Source organism: Coturnix japonica, chromosome 20 (genome assembly GCF_054131305.1).
Source record: "Coturnix japonica strain WE chromosome 20, WE-NBRP24, whole genome shotgun sequence".
Taxonomy (NCBI): Eukaryota; Metazoa; Chordata; class Aves; order Galliformes; family Phasianidae; genus Coturnix; species Coturnix japonica.
The window spans coordinates 7,713,839-7,732,206 of NC_140682.1; the positions used below are offsets into that span (position 1 = coordinate 7,713,839).

The following is an 18,368-nucleotide window of genomic DNA, read 5'->3' on the forward strand; positions in this document are numbered from 1 at the left end:
TCTAGGTGAAAAAAAATGTTGATAACACTGTGGTGTTTACAGCTGCTGCTAAGCAGCATTGTACAGAGCCAAGGCCATGGTCAGTGGAGGGCTCAAGGAGCTGGGAGGGAACAGACTGCACACAGATGACTGGAAATGGTCAAAGGGACATTTTGTAGCACCTGACAGCAAGCAGAAATTGTATTGAAAGGGGTGGCAGTTTATCTCACTCTCTTCTCTTCCCAGTGCCCAACTGAGCATCAGTCTGGTGATGCTGAGCAAGCGCTTGTGCATCAGTTGTTACTACTGCATATAAATGGATATATAGTGATAACTATTACACCTCTGCTTTTATCTCTTTTTTCAAATTGCTTTGCTACAACCCACAAGTTGTACTTTTTTTCCCCAATTCTCTTCCCCATCCCACTGGGAATGGGACATTGCACAAAGCACTGTGTGCTGCTGAGCCACATGCTGGATTCAACAACCACCATCATTTTGGTGCCCGATGTGAGACTCCAACGATTGAGATAACAACACATCTGTCCAGAGCGAGATAACACAGGGCTTTGTGGGAGCTGGAGAACTGCAGGCCATGATGCTGATAGTTTCCCTATTTGTGGAGACTGATGAGTATTCTCATGAAGCTGCATTGCACAGCTCCTTGCTTGCTGCTTGTTTTCACTGCTGCATCATTTGTCAACTCGGGATGCTGGATTAGGGTATTTATTTTGGTATGCTGTTTGACTCTGGTTTATATCATGATAAAATTGGCAGCCAACAAAGTGAAGTTTTGTGCACATTCATCTCTGATGTCATCTTTGAGTTATGGAAGTTATACTGTTGATAAGATTTGTAATTACACCCTTGACTCAGACTCCTCAGGGAGTCTTGCTACGGAGGAGAGAAGGGATGACACTTTCCAGTAGTCCCTCAGACTCACTCTCACTTCTTTTTGACCTGGAGATTGACAGCGAGTTCCAATAGCTCTTGAAAATTTTGACTATACGTGGGGTACTCACACCAGCACACTCCCACTGTTACGTGTCATTAATGTGTTTCAGCTTATGTTTCAGATTAAACAGTTATTCAGAAATATCAGTGAGAGATCTGCCCCAAGGTGAGAAGGCTCTGCATGGCAGGGTTTGTGGGACGGTCTGGGCAGCTGCCTGGAGCGGTGGGCACCCCCAGGGCTTTGGAACTTCATCTCCGAGCAACTGCAGGATCCTGAGAAACTGGTAGAATATTGGGGGCAGGTCTGCTGTGGCTCTGGTAGCCCCCAAGAGGCACAAATGACTGCAGTGTGCCATATCCAGAGAGCTGGAAATGCTGACAGTGCTGCAGCCTCTGCAACTCCTGGCACAGACCCTGCAGCAGCTCCAAGGTTTTGCCACATGTCCTGCGTTTGCTCCATGCTCTGGACAGATCCCGCTGTCACTCATCCCCTCATAATGAGCTCTGCAGTCACTCCTGCTACAGGTCCTGTAGCTGTTCCAAGTATTGCTATAAGAAAATGAAACAAATTCCTCCCAAGGGAGGTGCACTGTGCCAGGAGGTACAGCCCTGTGGTCACTCCAACCCCTCCAATGAGCCCAGTGGCTGCTCCAACTTCAGTCACAGGTCCTGCGGTGATTCCAGCTCTGGCAATGAGCTCTGCAATTGCTCCAACTCCTGCAACAGACCAACAGACACTTCAGTTCCTACAGTGAATACTATGGCTGTTAAAACCCCTGCAACTAGTTCTGAACTTGCAAACAGAAAAACATAAGAATTAGTTCATATATGTTTGCAAATGCATATATTGTATATGTGTGAAAATATACTAAATATATTATATATGTATAATTACATTTGTCAAAACTATTATCCTTTTCTTTTTCTCTTTTTTCTTCTTTTTCTTCTTTTTCTTCTCTCTCTCTCTTTTTTTTTTTTTTTTTTTCCTCTTTTCTCTTTATCTCAACCCATAAACCTTTAACCACAGCACAGCCCCGAGTCTCTTACTGATCTCCTTGGGACTATTCAATCTGATCCGGTCACACACTGAAGAGCACCAGAAGATCCCGAGGTCTTCTCAGGGAGCAGCTCCTGAGGTATATTCCTTACACCAGCTTTGGAAGAGACATCCAGTTCTCTGGGCCTGCTCTGAAGGAGCCCTCTTGTTATGGCAGTGCCAGCAAGGAGACCAGCCCTGACACAGCAGTTCGTATTGCCGGCTACTGACTGCAGCCCTGGATTGCTGCTGTAGAGGCAACAGGACTGTCGTGAGACACACAAGACCTTAAGGACTGCACAAATGAGAGGGCCTGAGAGCACTATGGCAGTGTAAAGAGATCAGAAATGAAAAGAGCACGTTGAGCTGATGTCTGCGGCTGTACCTCCCCAAATCCAGACAAAGTAGGAAGAAAGAAAAGCTAAGTAAACGTCAATTTTGAAAGCTTTTTAGGTATCATATAACGTATTCGGGGAATCTGGTTATATGTTTACATGAGCTCTTGGAGTGAAAAAAATGCAAATGAAGTAGGAAAGAAGTGAAATAAATTTTTATTTATAAGTTCAATAACATTTTTTTTTTTTTTTTTTTGCACATTGCTATATCTCACATAAGCAAACAATCTTTATGCAAAGATGCATAAAACATAAAGAACCATCACTGGGAATCCTATTGAGGAAGTTGTGCATTTTATGGAAGCTGGAATAGTGCTTAATGCAACACCTTCCTGAGCGCGTGCTTGATCTCCCTGTTCCTCATGCTGTAGATAATAGGGTTCAGTGTTGGAGGAACCACTGCATACAGAAGTGCCACTGTCAGATCCAAGAGTGGGGAGGAAATGGAGTGGGGTTTCAGGTAGGCAAAAGAAGCAGTGCTAAGAAATAGGGAGACCACGGCCAGGTGAGGGAGGCACGTGGAGAAGGCTTTGTGCCGTCCCTGCTCAGAGGGCATCCTCAGCACAGCCATGAAGATCTGCACATAGGACACCAATATGAAAACAAAACACCCAAAGGCTAAACTGGCACTAAAAAATAGAAGCACAACTTCCCTGAGATAGGAGGTTGAGCAGGAGAGTTTGAGGATCTGGGGGATTTCACAGAAAAACTGGTTCACAACATTGCCTTGGCAGAGAGGCAATGAAAACGTACTGGCAGTGTGCAGCAGGGAATAGAGAACCCCAGTGCCCCAGGCAGCTGCTGCCATGGTGGCACAAGCTCTGCTGTCCATCAAGGTCCCGTAGTGCAGGGGCTTGCAGATGGCAACGTAACGGTCATAGGACATGATGGTGAGAAGGGAATACTCTGCTGAGATGAAGAAGAGAAGGAAAAAGAGCTGTGCAGCACATCCTGTATAGGAGATGGCCCTGGTGTCCCAGAGGGCGTTGGCCATGGCTTTGGGGAGAGTGGTGGAGATGATGCCCAGGTCAAGGAGGGCCAGGTTGAGGAGGAAGAAGTACATGGGCGTGTGCAGGCGGCGGTCGCAGGCTACGGCTGTGCTGATGAGGCCATTGCCCAGGAGGGCAGCCAGGTAGATGCCCAGGAAGAGCCAGAAGTGCAGGAGCTGCAGCTGCCGCGTGTCTGCCAACGGCAGCAGGAGGAACTCGCTGATGGAGCTGCTGTTGGGCATCTGCTTTTGTTCCTTGCCTCATAGACCTGTTCAGAGTGCAGAAGATAATGACAAATCCAGATGATTCTCAAAAACATTCCTCCTACTATACTATGAAATGTTTTCATTTTCCTATGACAATATTCATTTAGCAACTCTAATTAAATTTAACTTCATTAAGTTCACCATTCTATAAGCAGAAAAAGCACATAGAGCTTTAACCTTCCTTTCATCTTCTAATCTTATCCCATTTCCCTGGACTTTTTCATCTGTTTCGTGTCTCATATCTTTACCCTCACTGCTGTTAAAATCCTCAGTCCCAACCTTTGTGCCCTTCACTTTCTGTTCTGGAAAGATGCCTATTTGCAATATAGGTGCATTATTCTTGTCAACAAAATTGATAATTTCAACTAGTTCCACCCTTGGAAAGGTTCCTTTTTCTTGAAAGGAGAGGCTGAAAACACTTCACGTGTGACAGTTCACATAACAAGCAATTGACTGAAGAAGAATTGGGAGTCTCAGAGCTGTGTTTATGTTTGACAGACTCTTAGACTTCTGCTTCGAATCCTTCCCCCTTCTGTCCAAACAAGAAATAGAAAATTGCTACCTTGGCTCTCCTCTTGCAAAGTACCCACAGAAACTTTCAGCAGTGCAGTGGAGATCCCCTGCCCCAGGCAGCAGCTGTGGCAGCACAAGCCCTGCTGGGGGGCTCCTTCCCCCCACCCGTCTCCCCGCAGTGCCCTGGGCAGCTCCCAGGGTGACTAGCAAAACTACTATCCTGAACTTCTAGAGGGCGGACTTTGACCTGTTCAGGACACTTGTAGCACAGGTCCCTTGGGAGTCGCTCCTTATGGGTAAAGGGGTCCAGGAAGCCTGGACACTCCTCAAGATGGAAATCTTAAAGGCACAAAATCAGGCTGTCCCTGAATGCCATAAGGTGAGCCATAGGGGAAGAAGACCAGTGTAGTTGAACTGGGAAAAACTGTTGAGACTCAGGAAGAAAAAGAGAATCTCCATCCTCCGGAAGAAGGGAGAGGATACTTGGGGAGATTACAAAGAAGTTGCTAAGGTATGAAGGGAGGAAGTTAGGAAGGTACCTTACTTCCCTATCCCTTAATCCATGCCCAGAGCTTCTCAGCCATGTCATTGTCAACTGTAAGCTCCATGCAGAGGTCAAGTGGGACACAGAGGGCACAGCCTTCTGCTGGGTGGATGCAAGTGTTGGTGGAACCAGATGGGACAAAGCCCTCCCACCATGCCCTCCTGGGAAAATGGCCACCCCAAGAATTGCAGTCTGCCTCCTCCATGACCCCATCTGAAATGCTCCTGCACTGATTGATTAAAGGGCTTTAAACCAGGTCCAAAGTGCGAAGGGAGGGGAATTGGATGTGACAGAGAAGGGCTGAGGGATGTTGTTGCTGTTGGAGATTGCAGAGAAAGCCTTTGAGTTGTTCCATAGGATTGTGTGAGGATTCCTCAGTGAAGGTCTTATTGCCAATACCTCGTCCTAAATCTTACTGTGTACCCTCTGGGGGTAACCCCAACCTCCTGCTGCCCTATAGTGCCTGTAGACCAGTGCGGGTAGCATGGGAAATAAACGGGACAACACAAGAGAAAACCACAGAGCATTTCCTTTCATGCAGGCTGCTGCTTCTGAGCAAGACCCTGAACACCAGTACCACAGTGTAGATGCAAGGCCCAGCCAGGCTAAATCAAAACATGCTTCTGGAAGGGGATGCTTTCTGAAGAATCTTTACACTAATGAGAGGACCACAAACATTCACTCAGCGAACTCCAAATCTCTGTGCCTTTGCAGGCCTAGGGTCTTGTTTGTCTCTCAGGGACATGGTGGGATGGTTCTCACCTCTGAACTGTAGCAGAGCAGATACCGATTCTTTATGACGGATGGCCAAGGACAATTAGAAATGGCTGCTGCCGTCTGTGAGAGTGCACTGAGCTCTGCCTGGGGATGGCAGAGGAGCCAGCTGAGAACTGATGGAAAGGGCACAAAGAGGAGAACAGCAGATTGTGTTCCTTGCTTCCTGATCAGGAAGAACAAGAGGAGGAGGAAAAGCAGGAATATGAGTTACATCTGGGATGGAATTTTTTTCTTCAGACTGCCTGCTATGGTGCAGTGTTTTGGTTCTAGGTGAAAAAAAACGTTGATAACACTGTGGTGTTTACAGCTGCTGCTAAGCAGCATTGTACAGAGCCAAGGCCATGGTCAGTGGAGGTTTTGTAGCACCTGACAGCAAGCAGAAATTGTATTGAAAGTGTTGGGAGTTCATCTCACTCTCTTGACTGCCCAGGGCCCAGCTGGGCATCAGTCTGGTGGTGCTGAGCAAGTGCTTGTTCATCAATTGTTACATACAATTCCATATCAACAGATATATAGTGATAACTATTACTCCTCTCCTTTTATCTCTCTTAGTAAATTGCTTTGTTACAACCCACAAGTTGTACTTTTTTTCCCAGTTCTCCTCCCCATCGCACTGGGAATGGGGCAGTGCACAGAGCACTGTGTGCAGCTGACCCGCCTGCTGGGTTCAACCACCACCGTCATTTTGGTGCCTGATGTGAGTCTCCAAGGGTTGAGATAACAGCACATCTATTCAGAGTGAGATAACACAGGGCTTCGTGGGAGCTGGAGAACTGCTGGCAATGATGCTGATTGTTCCCTTATTTGTGGAGCTTGCTGAGCCTTTTCATAAAGCTTCAGTGCACAGCTCCTTGCTTGGTGCTTGTTTTCCCTGCTGCATTGTTTGTCAGCTCTAGGGTCTGGAACAGGGTATTTATTTTGCTATGCTGTTTGACCTTGGTTTATATCATGATAAAATTTGCAGCTGACAAAATTAAGTTTTGTACATATTCAGCTCTGAGTTCATCTTTGGGTTTTGGAAGCTATTTTGTATATCTTCTATATTTCTTCACTGATGATCTGGATGAGGGGATTGTGTGCACCCTCAGTAAGTTTGTAGAGGATACCAAGTTGGAAGGGAGTGTTGATTTGCCTGAGGGGAGAAGGGCATTACAGAGGGACCTGGATAGGCTGGATCTATGGGTCAAGATTAATGGCGTGAGCTTCAATGGGACCAGTTGTTGGGTCCTGCATTTTGGTCACAACAACCACAGGCAACCATATAGACTTGGGGAGGTGTGGCTGGAAAGCTACCTGATGGAAAGGGACCTTGGTGTGCTGATGGACAGTTGGCTGAATATGAGCCAGCAGTGTGCCCAAGTGGCCAAGAGGGCCAATGGCATCCTGGCTTGGATCAGGAATGGTGGGGTGAGCAGGACTAGGGAAGTCATCCTACCACTGTACTCGGCATTGGTGAGGCCTCACCTCGAGTACTGTGTTCATTTCTGGACAGCTCAGAACAATAAAGACATGGAGGTACTGGAGCAGGTCCAGAGAAGGGCAAAGAGGCTTGTGAAGGGCTTGGAAAATCAACCCTATGAGGAGAGGCTGAGGGATCTGATGGGGGCTTACAGTGAGAGTGGGGCAAGTCTCTTCTCACTGGTGACAAGTGACAGGATGAGGGGAAATGGCCTCAAGTTGTGCCAGGATAAGTTCAGGCTGGACATTATAAAACACTTTTTTACAGAAAGGGTAGTTAAACACAGGAATAGGCTCCCTAGGGTGGTGGTTGAGTCATCGTCTCTGGATGTGTTCAAGAGTTTTTTGGATGTGCTTCTCAGAGATATGATTTAGCAGAGGGTTGTTAGAGTTAGTGTACTATGGTTAGGCTGCGGTTGGAATTGATGATATTCAAGGTCTTTTCCAACCTGGGTAGTTCTATGATCCTATGATTCTATGAAGCTTGGAAACTTCTGACGTGATAACCCATATCCAAGAACTTGTCCTGTGCAGGGTCTCACAGGGAATGATGAAGAGGGGACGTGACAACCAACGTGCAAATCAGCTGCTGCTGCTGGCCTGTCAGAGGCACTGACAGATGTGAGCCTGAAAACACAGACCCCAGCCAGGAGACCAGGGATGGCCCGTCAGCTGTTGCAGGCTGAAGTCACTGCACAGTTTGATGAATAGCTATTTGCTTCCTGCTGGACTGTGGGTTTCTGAGCACATCCAACCCCAAGACCTCCATAAATGTCTCACAAGAAGGAGGACAGACAAAGTCACTGCACATCCTTTATTCTGTTAAGGTTCACAGAGAGCCTGGTTCATTATATACAGTGTCTCTGGGCTACACAACAAAGGCACAAGATAAGAGGAATTTATTTCAATAATTATATTTTAGCAAAAGAAACCCCAAACATTTAATACATTACAATTATAAAAATTTATCAAAACTAAATAAAACAAAGTGTTTGCAACAGTAAAAAGCTGCATTACTTGTCATGAATTAGAAAAGATGGGCAGTTCAATGTTTTTGAAACACATATGGACATCGCTTTCCTCACTGCATCCTTGACTTCCTGGTTCCTCATGCTGTAGATAATAGGGTTCAGTGCTGGTGGTACCACTGAGTACATAACTGCCACCATCAGGTTCATGGATGGAGAGGAGACAGAGTAGGGATTGAGATAGGCATAAAAGCCAGTGATGATAAATAGGGAGACCACAGCCAGGTGAGGGAGGCACGTGGAGAAGGCTTTGTGCCTTCCCTGCTCAGAGGGCATCCTCAGCACAGCCATGAAGATCTGCACATAGGACACCAATATGAAAACAAAGCACCCAAAGGCTAAACTGATACTAAAAATGAGAAACACAACTTCCCTGAGGTAGGATTCTGAGCAGGAGAGCTTGAGGATCTGGGGGATTTCACAGAAAAACTGGTTGACAACATTGCCTTGGCAGAGAGGCAGTGAAAACGTACTGGCAGTGTGCAGCAGGGAATAGAGAACCCCAGTGCCCCAGGCAGCTGCTGCCATGGTGGCACAAGCTCTGCTGTCCATCAAGGTCCCGTAGTGCAGGGGCTTGCAGATGGCAACGTAACGGTCATAGGACATGATGGTGAGAAGGGAATACTCTGCTGAGATGAAGAAGAGAAGGAAAAAGAGCTGTGCAGCACATCCTGCATAGGAGATGGCCCTGGTGTCCCAGAGGGCGTTGGCCATGGCTTTGGGGAGAGTGGTGGAGATGCAGCCCAGGTCGAGGAGGGCCAGGTTGAGGAGGAAGAAGTACATGGGGGTGTGCAGGCGGCGGTCGCAGGCTACGGCTGTGCTGATGAGGCCGTTGCCCAGGAGGGCAGCCAGGTAGATGCCCAGGAAGAGCCAGAAGTGCAGGAGCTGCAGCTGCCGCGTGTCTGCCAACGGCAGCAGGAGGAACTCGCTGATGGAGCTGCTGTTGGGCATCTGCTGTTGTTCCTGGGCTTGGAGTCCTGCTCAGAGTGCAGAAGATAATGACAAGTCCAGACCATTCTCAGAGACAGTTCTTCTGCTGTACTGTGAAATGTATTCATTTACCTTTGGATAATTTTCATTTAACTCCATAACTTCAATTTATTTTCGTGAGCTTCACCATCACTACAGAAGTAGAAGATTAAGGAGCTCTTACTTTTTTCTCATTTCATAATCATATCCCAGACTCCTGAATACTTTCCTGTTAGGTGCCCTTTACTCATCACATATTTTTACTCCAGCTTCTCTTAGACCCCCAGCCCCAGCCTTTTTGCACTTCAATATGTCATAGACAAATATGCCTGTTTGCAGGGTAAGTGCAATATTAAAGTCTTCAGATAACAACAAACTGATTCTTTCCTTTTAGAAATGAGAGGTTGAAAGCACAACCTGTGTCACTGTTCACAAAACAAGCAATTGATTGAAGAAATACTTGTGAGTAACATAGCTGTGTTTTAAATTTTACAGCCCCTATTCTATTTCTGCCTCCAGTCCTTTCTGCTTTCCCTCAGAAAAATAATTGCAAAATCCCTGCCTTCGCTCTCCTCTTGCCAAGACCATTCACAAACATTCAGTTGTGCAGTGGAGCTGTGATCCCCTGCCCCAGGCAGCAGCTGTGGCAGCACAAGCCCTGCCGGGGGCTCCTTCCCCCCACCCGTCTCCCCGCAGCGCCCTGGGCAGCTCCCCGGGCAGGCTGAGTGCTGAGCCTGGCAGGCGGCAGAGTCCCATACCCGGCACACAGCCCCTGGGGCACAGCAGGGACCCTGCTCTGCAGGACAGTCCTGGGCACCCGCCTGCAGCCCCGGCTGCACAGCCTGCAGCCGTGCTGGGACACGCAGCCCTCAGGGCTGTGCTCTGGTGCTGCAGCACAGAAGCCCTCAGTTGGAGCAGAAGGCTTTTAACATAGTAAAGAATCATGCGGTGCCTGCAGCCAGATCAGCTATGGGGTGTCCCAGATTGGTGATCCCTCCAGGAAAAGTAGCTCCATTGCCTACTGCAAGACACTTACCATGCTGTGGTCTATTATCAATGCTCCAGCAGTCAGCTCACAGCAGGCTCACACTGTGTGAACTCTGTACGCTCTCTCTCCCTTCTCTTCTATCCTCATGTCAACTGCTGATGAAGCCCCAGCCTTGCTGTGCTGCGCACAAGAGATGCACCTGTGCACAGCTAAAACATTGCCCACATTTATGAGCTCCATGTATCTGAGGAGCCAAGTCCATATCAGTAACAGATGATGTCATTTTTTATCCTTCCCACTCATCTCCCCTGTGGTGTCCCGGGGTCCTCATGGCCAACTGCTCCTGAAAGACAACAGCATCATGACAGTACATTAAAATCTGTTGAATTAAACACCAGATTTCTAGTGGTCAGTGACTAATTCCAGACATGTTCTGAGTCATCCCAGAGAGTGTTTGCTCAAAGAGGGCACTCATACAAGTACAGGATATCATAGAATCATAGAATCACCAAGGTTGGAAAAGACCTAAAAGATCATCCACTCCAGCTGGTCACCTATCACCAAGAGCTCCCACTAATCCATGTCCCTCAACACAACATCCAGTCATTCCTTGAACTCCTCCAGTGTCAGTGAATCCACCACCTCCACACTGGGCAGTCCATTCCAGGTCCCAAAGTTCAGGACGTGGCACTTGGTCTTGGTGAACCTCATCCCATTAGCTTCAGCCCAGCTCTCCAGCCTGTCCAGATTCCTAAGCAAGGCCTTGCTAACTTCAGGCACATCCACACTCCCAGCAGAGCAGAGACCCCATGTATCATGTAGTGTTATTCTGCTAACCAACAGAAGAGGCAAGTCTTTCTCTATGCTCCATCTGTTTCATACTCCAGAGTTCAAGGCACTGCAAAGCTCTGGCACATCTATGTTCTTGCAATGATGACACCTTAGTATGCTCTGGGCTCGCATTTCAATGGCATGTAAATAAATCTAGGGTCATACCAGTTGACGGGAAGCTGGCAAATGTTGTCTCATTGTAAGGAAGAGCAAGAAAGATGACAGGGGCAATTATGGACTTGTCAGTCTCACTCCAATGCCTGGTAAAATTATGGAGAAAATGATGGTGGGAGTGACTGATTGAAAAATCACCTGAAGGACAATTGTGTCATTGGTCACAGCCAACACAAGTTCCCGAGGGGAAGGTCCTGTTTAACTATAGGTCTTTTTATGACAATGTTAGTGAATTGGTTGACCAAGGGTTGACAGTTGATGTGATCCTTCAGAATTTTAGTAGAGCTTTTGAGACTATTTCTCACAGCACCCTTCTGGACAGAACGTCCTGCATACGGCTAGACAGAAACAGAATGTGGTGGGTGAGATGTTGGCTGGTAGGTCAGGCCCAAAGGATTAGAGTCAAAGGGTTCCAACAGGCTGGTACATGGTCACTAGCAGGGTTCCCCAGAGCTCCATTTTAGGGTCACTTCTCTGTCATGTTTTTGCGAATGACTTGCATGCAAGACTTTTTGTTGACGTTCGCTGATGATACCAGATGAGGAGGTGCTGCTGCCTCCACTGAGGGTGGAGAGGACTTGCAGAGAGATGTGGACAAGTCAGAGAAGTGGGTACCAGTTGGTACTAAGCACCAAGTGCATAAAGTATAACAAGAACAAGTGCCTGATTGTGCAACTGGGTAGGGGCAACCCTGGACATAAACACAGAATGTATAAGGGACACTGGAGAGTGCTCTGACTGAAAAGGACAGGGGGTCCTGGTCAAAATCTAATTAAATGTGAGTCAGCAGTGTGCCCAGGCAGCCAGGAAAGCTAACGGTCCCCTGGAGCACATCAGGGAATTTATTGCCAACTGGGTGAGGGAAAGGGTTGTCCCTCTTTGCTCTGCACAGCTACAGCCTCATCTGGAGCACTAGGTGCACTTCTGGGCAATGCAGAACATAAAGGACATCAAGCGATGGGAGGGTGTGCACAGGAGGGCACTGGAACTGAGAGATCTGAAGTTCAGAGTTTCACTGTGATTGACTGCTTGTTTAGACGGGGCCCTTCTCACACCCCACATCCTGTGATGAGACACAGGGCACACGTGGGACATGAACTTGACATTATCATTGTACCCAATGCAGAGCCTGGGATCTCTGTCCCCATGTCTTTCATTTAACATCATACAGACCTCCATCCCACTGCCCCAGGAAGGGCCCTGAGCCAACATGAGAGACAGGACCTCCCTGCCAAGGGTCTGAATATCAGGGCTTGTCCTGTTTGCTTCTTAAGACAAAGGAGGATTTTCTTAGCATCAGAGCCACCATGCCAGTGCCTTTACCTGACTGGAGTCATGGTTTACAATTATCTGCTCTAACTAGTGCCTTGGGAAGCTTGCTTGCTAATGGCCTTCAGTGGTCCCATTAATACTCCAAGAAACGTCACTGTTACTTCTGACTTTGTCTTGCTGAGCACTTTGTTCAAACTTCTCTCTGCACTGGAGGTTGATGGACTCAGCATCAAATGCGCCCTGGGGCCCATTATAACCTAAAGAGCCTCTTGTGCCTTGTGCCTTCCTGTTCTCTTCTTCAGGTTTTCAGAAGTTGTTCAGAAAAATGGAGACAGCTTAAAGAGCAAGAATCCAAAATGCATTTATTGTCTATTTATTTATATTTGTTTTATACAAGAAGTAAAAGAAGCACTTTGCAACTGATGTCAATCCAGGATGCCCCCAATGAGTTCTATTCTGTTTCTGTGTGGGCAAAGTTCCTCCTCAACCTCCCCACTTCACTTCTATTCACATTGGCCCAATGGGATTTGCATCACTTTTCCTCACATCACTCTTCTCCTCTGCTGTCACCCACTCAGTGTTAAACCTCCTTTGTATAAACTCCCTCTGGCTTTCCACAGAGAACCAGCTGCACATGGAAAAGGAAAGAATTCTCTTTATTTATGGCCAACTAACACAAGGAAAGGTTGTGCAATTGAATGAACAGTAAAACAGTGATCAACTGCATGCCATGTCCAAGGTGCTTCTATTGAGGTTTATCTTTCATAGGGAATATTTGCACAATAAATCAGTTAGACACAGATAGGATGGGATAGATAGAATCACGGTGAAGGAGTTGACAACAGACTTTTGAGGAATGGAGCAAATTCCAGTAATCTCCCTGGGATAGATCAGCCAGGGAGTTGGGAGGTATCAACTTAAAACTGAACAGGACTCGTGAGTATTTCAGAAATTGAGATGGGTTAACACATTCTTATTGATTTCTATCTTTGTCTTGAAATCTTTTTTTCACTGTTACTGACATTAATGAACATCTTTCAGAATTCATGCTTTTTAAAGCATGAAAAATTTAAAAGAAAAAGAGAAAGGGAAAGAGAAAGAGAAAGAGAGAGAAAGAGAAAGAGAAAGAGAAAGAGAAAGAGAAAGAGAAAGAGAAAGAGAAAGAGAAAGAGAAAGAGAAAGAGAAAGAGAAAGAGAAAGAGAAAGAGAAAGAGAAAGAGAAAGAGAAAGAGAAAGAGAAAAAAGGAAAAATAGAAAAAGGAAATGGAGAAGAAAATGAATGAAGAAAAAGAAAAAGAAAGAGAAAGAGAAAGAGAAAGAGAAAGAGAAAGAGAAAGAGAAAGAGAAAGAGAAAGAGAAAGAGAAAGAGAAAGAGAAAGAGAAAGAGAAAGAGAAAGAGAAAGAGAAAGAGAAAGAGAAAGAGAAAGAGAGAGAGAAAGAGAAAGAGAAAAAAGGAAAAATAGAAAAAGGAAATGGAGAAGAAAATGAATGAAGAAAAAGAAAAAGAAAGAGAAAGAGAAAAAGAAAAGATAGGAAGGGATAGATAGAATCACGGGGAAGGAGTTGACAGCACAGTCCATCAGAGTTTGGCGAGATGGAGCAAATTTGAGCCATCCCCCTAAAAGTCAGAAATCAGACAGATAATTGGGAGGTATCTGACTGAACAAAGAGCAAGGGATGGGGAAATCTGGCAGGCTGTGACAGGAGTGTGTGTCTAAATGACCTGCTGAAAACAAGCCTTTAACCACGGCAATTTATTTAGGAGAGCTGGAGACACCTGGAGGATGAGGGACATCAAATAGGCAGCAGGGAAGAGCAGCTGCGGGCGCCGGGATTTAGTCACAGGGCATTGGCACTGGCGCCACTGTGTGTGTCCCTGAACCTGAAGGCATCTGTTTCCTGAAAACTCATTTCTGGAAAACATCGTAGTTTCAAAAAATAAAAAAAAATTAAAAAAAAAAAAAAGAGAAAAAAGAAAAAAAAAAATTCATATTCACAACTTAAAATGGAACAAGACTCATGAGAATTTCTCATATTGAAAAGGGTTAACACATTTTCATTGATTTCGATCTTTGTCTTCAATTCTTTGTCTCAATTTTATTGACATAAATGTACATCTTTTAAGCTTCATAATAAAGCCTCAAAATAAATAAATATATAAAGATATAAATAAAGAGATCCTTTTGTGTCTTCTGCTTGGCCTGATGCCCCTTTGACCTTCACAGTTCTCACCAGACCTTCATTGCTGGAGAGTATGAGATCCAGCAGAGAACTTCTTCTCTTTGGTTCCTCCATGGCTTGGTCAAGAATCTGCCATCTGTGCTCTCCAGGGATCTGCTGGATGGCACATGCCCTGCTGTGCTGTCCCTACAGCAGATACTGCAGTGCAAAAGGCTCCCAAAGGTGACAATGGCCTGACAACATGAGACTTCCATCTGTCTGCAGAGGGCACCTTCCACTTGCTCTCCATGATCAAGGAGCCAGGAACAGACACAGCGGGAATCCAGGATAAATAGATAGGATAAATAGAGCAGGAATGAAAAGAGCACGTTGTGCTGCTGTCTGTGGCTGTACCTCCCCCAGACCCATTCAAAGTAGGAAGAGAGAAGAGATAAGGAAAATTCTATTTTGAAAGCTTTTTATTTATCTCTTAACCTATTCAGGGTATATTTTTCCATGTTTACATGAGCTCTTGGAGTGAGAAAATGGAAAGTAGGTAGGAAAGAAGTGAAATAAATTTTTATTTATAAGTTCAATCACTTTTTTTTTTTTTGCAGGTTGCTATATCACACACAATTAAACAATCAAAGATTCGTAAAACATAAAGAACCATCACTGGGAATCTTGTGAGGAAAATGTGCACTTTATTGTAGCTGGAATAATGTGCATTGCAACACCTTCCTTAGAGCGTGCTTGATCTCCCTGTTCCTCATGCTGTAGATAATAGGGTTCAGTGTTGGAGGAACCACTGCATACAGAAGTGCCACTGTCAGATCCAGGAGTGGGGAGGAAATGGAGGGGGGCTTCAGGTAGGCAAAAAAGGCAGTGCTGAGAAACAGGGAGACCACAGCCAGGTGAGGGAGGCACGTGGAGAAGGCTTTGTGCCGTCCCTGCTCAGAGGGCATCCTCAGCACAGCCATGAAGATCTGCACATAGGACACCACTATGAAAACAAAGCACCCAAAGGCTAAACTACCACTAAAAATGAGAAACATAATTTCCCTGAGGTAGGATGCTGAGCAGGAGAGTTTGAGGATCTGGGGGATTTCACAGAAAAACTGGTTGACAACATTGCCTTGGCAGAGAGGCAGTGAAAACGTACTGGCAGTGTGCAGCAGGGAATTGAGAACCCCAGTGCCCCAGGCAGCTGCTGCCATGGTGGCACAAGCTCTGCTGTCCATCAAGGTCCCGTAGTGCAGGGGCTTGCAGATGGCAACGTAGCGGTCATAGGACATGATGGTGAGAAGGGAACACTCTGCTGAGATGAAGAAGAGAAAGAAAAAGAGCTGTGCAGCACATCCTGTGTAGGAGATGGCCCTGGTGTCCCAGAGGGCGTTGGCCATGGCTTTGGGGAGAGTGGTGGAGATGCAGCCCAGGTCCAGGAGGGCCAGGTTGAGGAGGAAGAAGTACATGGGGGTGTGCAGGCGGCGGTCGCAGGCTACGGCTGTGCTGATGAGGCCATTGCCCAGGAGGGCAGCCAGGTAGATGCCCAGGAAGAGCCAGAAGTGCAGGAGCTGCAGCTGCCACGTGTCTCCCAGTGGCAGCAGGAGGAACTCGCTGATGGAGCTGCTGTTGGGCATCTGCTGTTGTTGGGCTTGGAGTCCTGCTCAGAGTGAAGAAGATAATGACAAGTCCAGATCATTTTCAGACACACTCCTCCCGCTGTACTCTGAAATGTTTTCATTTACCTTTGGATAATTTTCATTTAAATCCATAACTTGAATTTAAATTCATGAGCTTCACAATCCCTAAAGAAATAGAAGATTAAGGAGCTCTTAATATGTTCTCATTTCATAATCATATCCTGAGCTTCTGAATATTTTCCTCTTTGGAGCTGTTTACATGTCTCATATCTTCACTCCAACTGTTCTTAGTGCCCCCAACTCCAGCCTCTTTGCACTTCAATATGTTTTAGTCAAATATTCCTGTTTGCAGTATAAGTGCAATATTAGAGTCTGCAGAAAACAGCAAAAACTTAAACTGATTCTTTCCTTTTAGAAACGAGAGGCTGAAAGCACAACCTGTGTGGTTGTTCACAAAACAAGCAATTGATTGAAGAAATATTTGGGAGTAACATAGCTGTGTTTTAAATTTTACCTCTATAAGCCTCTATAAGATTTCCATCTCCAGTCCTTTCTGCCTTCCCTCAGAACAAGATATGAAAAAACCCTTCCTTGGCTCTCCTCTTGCAAAGGGCCTTCACAAACATTCTGTTGTGCAGTGGAGCTGTGATCCCCTGCCCCAGGCAGCAGCTGTGGCAGCACAAGCCCTGCCGGGGGCTCCTTCCCCCCACACGTCTCCCCGCAGTGCCCTGGGCAGCTCCCCGGGCAGGCTGAGTGCTGAGCCTGGCAGGCGGCAGAGTCCCATACCCGGCACACAGCCCCTGGGGCACAGCAGGGACCCTGCTCTGCAGGACAGCCCTGGGCACCCGCCTGCAGCCCTGGCTGCACAGCCTGCAGCCGTGCTGGGACACGCAGCCCTCAGGGCTGTGCTTTCATACTGCAGCACAGAAGCCCTCAGCTGTAGCAGAAGGGTTTTTCCACAGTACAGAAACATGCAGTGCCTGCAGCCAGATCTGCCATGGGATGTCCCTGATTTGGTTAACCCTCTATGAAAGGAAGCTGCATGGTCTGCAGTGAGACTTACCTTTTCATGTGCCCACAGCCTGCTCACACTGTACACATCCTGGAAACTCTCTCCCCTTTCTCGCCTCTCCTTCTGTCAGCTGCAGGCTGTGCTGTGCACAAGAGCTGCTCCTGAGCACAACTTTCTCTCTGTAGCACTGCCCACCTTTATGAGCTCACTGTGTCCCAGGAGCCCGGCCCAGCTCAGCATCAGAGGATGTCATGTTTTATCCTTCTCACTCATCTCCCCTGAGATGTCCCTGCGTCCTCTTGGCCAACAGATCCTGAAAAAACAACAGCATCATGATTGTACTTTGAAATCTGATGAATTAAACACCAAATGTACGGTGGTCAGTGACTGATTTCAGACCTGATACCTGAGATCCTGTGATGAAACAAAATGGGCATACAGGCAAGGACAGAGAGAGGCGGACTTCCCCTGTGCACGGCAGTGATTTAGTTGAGGCAGTTCAGGAGTCTCATCCCTAATGGGAAACCCTGGGGCTGAAATGGGATTCAGCTCCCCATGGACACACAGTATCATTGGGATTCCTCTGATGCAGTTCAGAAGTGCACAAGGAGTTGCCTGCATGTGAGCTCCTGCTCTGAGTCCTCGGTCCTTCAGCAGGGAGGCAGTTGCTCACACACAGACACTGGGTGATGACCAAGGTGCCTGGGCTGCTCCTGATGTGTGCCAGTGCTTATAAAATGTGTGGGAAATCCCTGGGACAGAAACCTCTTTCCTGAACATCAGCTGCGGGGCAGAGAGGGAACAGAGGTATTATCGACCATCCTGAATGACAACAGACCCCAGCGTTTAGGGCACTTCATGGTGCCTTTGTCTCCAACTCCACTGAGAATGCAGAGTTACACAGCTGACTAAATGGATGAGCTCACAAAAGAAGAGCCAGATCTTTCTCTGTTCTCCATCTGCGGCATATTCTGGAGCTCAAGGCAACACAAAGATAATATACGTCTTTATTCTTCAACAGACATAACCTCAGTTTTCGGTGGGCTCTCAAGTGAATGGCTTCAGAAGCAGCCTAGTGTCTCTGGGCTCTCCCACACACTCACATGCAACTGTAACAGGGCCTTCAGGAAAGCCATGCCCATGGTGTGTCTGTGCTGCTGTGTCAACTCCAAGATCCACAATGGATCTAAAGCCTGTGTGCCACCTTCTTCACAGTAATACCATAGATGAGCTATCCAGTCAGGCTCTGTCCAGTGATGCTTTCCAATGAGTATGTTTACTTCTATATTTTTGCACTAATGAGAACAACAAAACTTGAGGAGCTAGAAATCTTTGTAGAGTTACATGCCTGAGCTCTTGTTGGGACCACAGTGGTACAGT

At 46.8% G+C, this 18,368-nt stretch overlaps 3 protein-coding genes across 3 annotated transcripts; all 3 read right to left on the minus strand.

The window, feature by feature from the left end:
* Positions 1-2,680: 2,680 nt before the first annotated feature.
* LOC146757515 (olfactory receptor 14J1-like) lies at positions 2,681-3,427 on the minus strand. Its single transcript, XM_085520677.1, has one exon. It carries the CDS (start codon positions 3,425-3,427, stop codon positions 2,681-2,683), a length of 747 nt encoding a protein of 248 aa, XP_085376803.1.
* Positions 3,428-7,924: 4,497 nt separating this feature from the next.
* On the minus strand, positions 7,925-8,890 carry LOC146757516 (olfactory receptor 14C36-like). Its single transcript, XM_085520678.1, has one exon. It carries the CDS (start codon positions 8,888-8,890, stop codon positions 7,925-7,927), a length of 966 nt encoding a protein of 321 aa, XP_085376804.1.
* Positions 8,891-15,032: 6,142 nt separating this feature from the next.
* On the minus strand, positions 15,033-15,973 carry LOC146757517 (olfactory receptor 14J1-like). The gene has a single exon (XM_085520730.1). It carries the CDS (start codon positions 15,971-15,973, stop codon positions 15,038-15,040), a length of 936 nt encoding a protein of 311 aa, XP_085376856.1. The 3' UTR covers positions 15,033-15,037.
* Between the last annotated feature and the right edge of the window lie 2,395 nt (positions 15,974-18,368).

What these genes read in the sequence shown, in the direction of transcription:
- LOC146757516 (XM_085520678.1), bottom strand. Translation starts at nt 8,890, where the DNA reads ATGCCCAACAGCAGCTCCATCAGCGAGTTCCTCCTGCTGCCGTTGGCA.
- LOC146757517 (XM_085520730.1), bottom strand. Translation starts at nt 15,973, where the DNA reads ATGCCCAACAGCAGCTCCATCAGCGAGTTCCTCCTGCTGCCACTGGGA.
- LOC146757515 (XM_085520677.1), bottom strand. Translation starts at nt 3,427, where the DNA reads ATGTACTTCTTCCTCCTCAACCTGGCCCTCCTTGACCTGGGCATCATC.